We start from the raw sequence: 6,000 nt of genomic DNA on the forward strand, positions 1-6,000 counted from the left end.
TGTGCATGCATTTTTCTGTAGGTAAATGAATACTTAGGCGTGCATGTGTCTCTTCATGTATGAGTATCTCCACTGATGCTCATGAGTGGGCATAGATACGTGGATGGATATCATTACGGGGACGCGTTAATGAGTTAGACCAAATAATGAAGTAAGGCTCAGGGTTTACAGTTTCTGTTTGAGGGAGTTGCCTGGACTCTAGGCCGCAGGCCATATCCTTAAGTGGGACAACTCTTTCGCAAAATGTTCTGGATGGATCACTTGCGGAAACCAGGGAAGAAAGAATGAATGGATCAGGGTAAAAACAGCACAGCTACTGAGAAATAAATATCTAAAAACCTATATTCATACTGAAAAGATTATTTAAATTAAGGGTAGAGAATTGTTTCTCTGCATACAAGCCAGAAGAACTTTCCTAAAGTACGTTGCAGGGAGTTCAGGCAGAAAATGATGACCACAAAGGTGATGGTGATAATAATAATAGCAAAGCAGCAGCAGCAGCGTATGTCTAATACGTGGTATTTAACCACATCTTGCCACAGTTCTAAGTGCAGCACAAACACTAACTCACCCCCCCTCTCCACACCCCTCTCAATATTTCATGGTGTCCTTTTACAGGTGAGGAAACCCGCAGTGAGCTCAGCGTTTTCCAAACCTTGAATCATAAAAATAATTTACTGAGTTGGAAAAATACTCCCATATGTAGGCTCTGGGTGTGCGCTTGTCACATAATTTGGCTTTTCTGTAACTGAATAAGATAATTTATATAGCCTCATTTCTAAAGAACAAAAATTAAGAGCTAATGACAAATTAATCGAGACGTTGAGACTCTCAGAACCAGTGCCTGGGGCAGCCCTAGAGAGAGGAGTCCCCTGGCCTTAAAGGCATTTCCCAATTCACTGGCCACAGATACAAGAGTAAAGGGATTTCTTATTTAGCGGCTAGATTTCTAAGATTTGAAGCCTTTCCCCTTTTCATCCCAGAGGATGTACACCTGCAGCCAGGTAAAATCCATGTTGTTTTAGTGATCTTTGAGGATATCATGGGACTCTAACTTCATGTACAGTAGGTCAAGCACAGGTGGATGGCCCCATATTTCTCCTTCGCTCTGGCTCTGTCTAAAGTGATGCTGTATGGCCCTGACCTCCAAGGGCAAACGGGGGCTCTCGTAGCTGAGGCCTTTGAGCCACTCTAGACTCACCGACAGTCCCCGTCTGTGCCACCCTCCCACCACCGCTCCAGTTCAAAGCCACAGTGCTGCCGTCAGCTCCTTTGGTTCCCAGGCCACCCCGTGGAGCTCGTAGGAAGTGCCCTCCCATCCCCTGGGCTGGGGTCTAAGGATCTACCCACCAAATTCCTCTGCACAACACGTTCGTCATTTCTGAGCACCCTCTTTGTGTCCCCAGTGTGTGTCTCTGTTCTTCCAGGGTCTGGGCCATCAGGATCTGTGACTGTGGAAGATTCCACAGGCTCCTTAGGACCTCAGAGTCCTCGTCTGTAAAATGGGACAGTCGGATGAAGTGATTTCTAAGTCCTTTCCAATTCTGACATGCTGTGCCCCAATAACCCCATAAAAAGAGTCTGGTCCCTTTTCTCTCTTTTTTAAGACATGCCTGGTGGTCTCCATTCAAATCCCTGATGCTTTCCCAGAAAAGTGCAGGCCAAGGGTTATACACAAAGCTGCCCAGCGCATGCCTGGCCTGAGTCAGAGAGCGGAGACCAGGAATCCTCCAATAACAAGACCTGCAGGAAGCTCTCAATACTGAACAAAAGGGCATCTGTCTTGTTTGAGAAATCAGACATATGAAAAAGCAAGCACAGTGGTCGGAAAAGGCATTTCATTGGAGGATACAGGATGAAATCTAGTATAGAGAAGTAGAAAGAGCATGGGCTTTAGAAACAGATAAACTTGGGTCCAAATCTTGCCTTTGCCCATTAACACCTGTGTGACCATGGAAACGTTACCTCCCGTGTTTAATCCCTTCATTTTTCTTAACTAGAAAATTTGTCGAATAGTGTCCACCTCAGGGGACTAGCATACATATAAAACCTGCATGGAACCTCCTCCACATGGGGAGTGGCGGCGGGGGGGGGGATATGTGAAATACTCCAGAGAAGCCTAAATTCCCCACCCCGATTGACTCCGTCATCTATTGGGCTGGGCTTGGCCATGACGCTTAGGAAGACCTCAGAGCATGGCCGCAGGGGATGAGGAAAAGCAGGACCATTGAAGGCCCCACCATCAGGATGGATTAGGGCATCAGCAACAAATGCGTAGCAGCAAGGTATGTGGGCAAGGGACCAAAATCAATTGGTTGAAACAGGATTTTGAATTACAGAGCATGCTGGGTGACGTTCCAGATCCTGGGCCTGGGAACAGGTCTATCGCAAGGGGGTTGACCAGAACCAATTAGAGCGTCAGGACCTCAGTAAAGGCAGCTGGGGGTTCAGAGAGAAGTCTGATGCCAGGAGGGTACTTTAGCCCACAAATGAACCAAGGGAGATCAGTCATGTCCTCAAGGCTACTGTGGAAGCCTGGGGATAAGCGGAAGTTCAGGTGACTCATGGCTGGCTGGCCGGATGCTCAGCTCAGCTCTACCACACACTGCATGGACCACGTCCACCAGAAGGCCAGCTGATGCATCCGTGTGGGAGGAACCAGGACCCACGGGGCTGTCTCTGCTTGAGCCTCATCTAGGGGCCTCATTCAGGTGGTCACTGGAAATCGGCCACCCTGGCCCTTCCGTCTTCCAACCACCATCAACCAAAAGAAAGAGAGCCTGTGACCCAGGCAGGGGTCTCGCTGCTTCCTGGTCAAGGTGGGAAACTGCATCTGCCTCTCTGGAGCGTAAAACCTTTCCCGTCTCTTCCATCCTTTCAGGGAAATCCAGCCCAACTCCACCGTGAAATGGGAGGAGGTGTGTCGGCCTTGGGTTTCTGGCCCTCGCAAGCTGATGGCCAGCCTGACCAGTGACTCCTTGAGACACGTGTACGGCGAGCTGGACTTGCAGATTCAGAGACGACCGCCTATGTAGCTGCACAGGGGCCTGAGACGGGCCCGAGCACTTGGCCTCTTGTAGTCTTGGCTAAGGAAATTCTAATGCAAAAATAGTCAGCTCTTGCTCTAACTTAGCTGTGAAGACCCGGACAGGACTGGTAGAGCTCCAGAGTGGTGATGCCACGTATTTTGAAGACACACTTTTCAGTGTGGCTATTCAATGTGGAAGTTAGTTTTTAATCGCTCCATCTTCTAACGGATTCTTAGCATTAGCTTAAATTAAGCCCTAATTAAGCTCTCATAGGTCATAAGAGTAAAAGTGATAATTTCTCATCTCAGATGGCTGCAGCTCCAAGTACCGGAGGACTTCCCTTAGAAAGGGGATCGGCTCAATACCTGGCATCCCGTAAAACGTCTGCCGCTCAGCCTTTTCAGGGTAATGTACTCCCCAGACAGGAGGCCAGCACATGATTTGGGCCCTAGAATTCTATTCCCCTTTCTCGGAAGCAGTTTTATCCTCTGTGTCAGAATATTTTTCCCAGGAATTGAGCACGGCATCGTTTTTCTTCTTGGCAAAGCCAGGGAAAGGTCTTTCACCTTGCACCTGCAGCAAAGCTACAGCCTGCCAAGTTTCACAGATTTACCTTGTGAGAAGATGTGGCCCCATATTAACAAATTGCATTTGTGGAAAACTTAATCACCCAAGAGAAGATAAGAAAGCAGGTGCAATACTCAGATCTATTAAATAATGTCGTTTTATAGTGCATTTTACAGGAGTTGTCACGCTGTGGCCTGATTAGCAGGAAACATTAGCCCTAACTTTAACCCTTTGGGGGCTGTAGTACTAGAAAGTAACAAGGCCGACTTGGGACAGGAAGGGTGAGCAATTAGTCTCTTTAATTAGTAATTATACTTCACCTGTCTCTCTGGAAGCATCTCCTTTGCACAATGACACAGGTCCAGATACACTCTCAGAGATGGAATAAGCCCAACAAGTTGGAGAAGCTGGCAGATTTAGTGACCAGACACGTGGAAGGATGGGCAGCCACTAATTCTCTTGTCCTTCACATCACCCGTGTTGAGACCTCAGCTCGGCACACAGGTGCTACAAGGTAATATGGACTCCACCCTGCAAACCACCAGCGCTAGCACACACCCAGTGACAGAGGATGCTGACATCATTTGTATTAGGCTCCAAGGTTCCAACAGACAAGGCCATCTGATATTTATTTGCAAGGCTGATTTATTGTCAGAATTACCCATTGATATGCCTAGAATGTGATTGAGGTCAGTAGACTGTGATTCTTAGCAAAAAAAAAAAAAAAGAAAGAAAGAAAAGAAAGATAGAAAAGAAAAGAAAAGATGAACAGTGAGAAGGAAGCTGGGGAAACGTCCCAATGAAATTCTCTGGTCTCTACAAGCACATTTCTAAGCCTTTGAGACTGTTCCTGAACCTTCAGCACCAGGAATCCATGAGGGTCCGCTGGTCCCCTCTATAGGTACATCATAGCTAACTGTACTGAGTAGTCTTCCAGCATTTGCCAGGCCTTCCAATACTCCATTCTAAACTGAAATGCGTTTAGCTGGGCTGTTAAACTGGCTTAATAGAGTGTATTCTTATTAACTAGAATGTAATCAAAGCTTAAAATAAAGTTCTGATTGTATTTGCATCTGCACAGAAGTGAACACTTTTACTTGTCGATACAGCATGTTACTAACCACAGCTGCCCAAGAAACCACCCTTCTTTAGCAGTAGATAACCCACCCTGGAGAGTGAAACAAGCATCTCTCCTTTAGAGGAAGGGACTCGAATAGGTAATGATGTTATAGTTAGCTTTCCTCACTGCTCTCTCTACATTTCATTAACCTCATTCACCAAAGGAGCAAGTTTGGTTCAAAAATCAGTTTCCAGAAACTGCAAAATCTCTGTAGATACTTTTTCATGAATAATCCCATGAATCAATATGGTGACTCAGTGGACAAGCCAGCAGGAATACCTATCATAACGGACACCTTTTGTGGTCTTAGAACAGAGATGGGAAATATATGACAGATATGTATCAGAGGTCCTATATTCATGGCAGACATCACTGAACAATTGCTTCTTAGGTAGGGCCTCAGGATCCTTCTGCACACAGTACTCCAAGCCGCTATTACCAACTGATAAGGAGTGTTGGCACTCAAAATAAAACCTGTTCGCCATACCTACCTTAGAGCCAGCCCATCCCCTTTGACAACTGGGACTCTACACTGTGTGATAATGCTGTGGCTCTAAAAATCATATCTTAGCACTGGTAACAAGCAGCGTACCTCAGATAGCAGCAGAGACTCTAAATCCCAGTTTTTGCCCGTTATAGTCCTCTATTCTTTTTTTTTTTTTTTTTTTTTTTTGCGGTACGCGGGCCTCTCACCGTTGCGCCCTCTCCCGTTGCGGAGCACAGGCTCCGGATGCGCAGGCTCAGCGGCCATGGCTCACGGGCCCAGCCGCTCAGCGGCATGTGAGATCTTCCCAGACCGGGGCACGAACCCGCGTCCCCCACATCGGCAGGCGGACTCTCAACCACTGCGCCACCAGGGAAGCCCAGTCCTCTATTCTTTGAATGAATCCTTATTTGTGTTTACAGCTTCGATGACTAAAGAGGGGTAACAATACTTTTATTTTCACAAGGTTCTTCTGGGAGTATATCAAGCAAGCCTTAACAACAACACATGCAAAACTGTAGATAGATAGATAGATAGATAGATAAGAGAGAGATGGTTGAGTGAGAAAGAGAGAAATGAGAGAGATTGTATGAATATGGTTGTGTTTCAAATAATTTTACTGTATCAACCCTTTAAAAAAGTAAATATTATTATTTCCAACCTGTTGATGAGAAGCTAAAAAGGCCTAGGAAGCCATGCATGGAGGCAGACCAGGCTGGGGTGGGAGCAGGCAGTGAAATCAGCCTCTGCTTTACTGTACGCTCTTTAAATCTCATTTTATCTCCCGGAGTTTTAAGAAT

General features: G+C 46.4%; 1 protein-coding gene across 1 annotated transcript in view; it reads left to right on the forward strand.

The window, feature by feature from the left end:
* F13A1 (coagulation factor XIII A chain) overlaps positions 1 to 3,035 on the forward strand; it is a 135,141-nt gene extending 132,106 nt beyond the window's left edge. The window contains exon 14 of the mRNA XM_065885293.1: positions 2,882 to 3,035. Within this exon, the coding sequence (XP_065741365.1) occupies positions 2,882 to 3,035 (154 nt within the window). The remainder of the gene's footprint in view (positions 1 to 2,881) is intronic.
* The last annotated feature ends 2,965 nt before the right edge of the window (positions 3,036 to 6,000 follow it).

Source organism: Phocoena phocoena, chromosome 10 (assembly GCF_963924675.1).
Source record: "Phocoena phocoena chromosome 10, mPhoPho1.1, whole genome shotgun sequence".
In the NCBI taxonomy this organism is placed as follows: domain Eukaryota; kingdom Metazoa; phylum Chordata; class Mammalia; order Artiodactyla; family Phocoenidae; genus Phocoena; species Phocoena phocoena.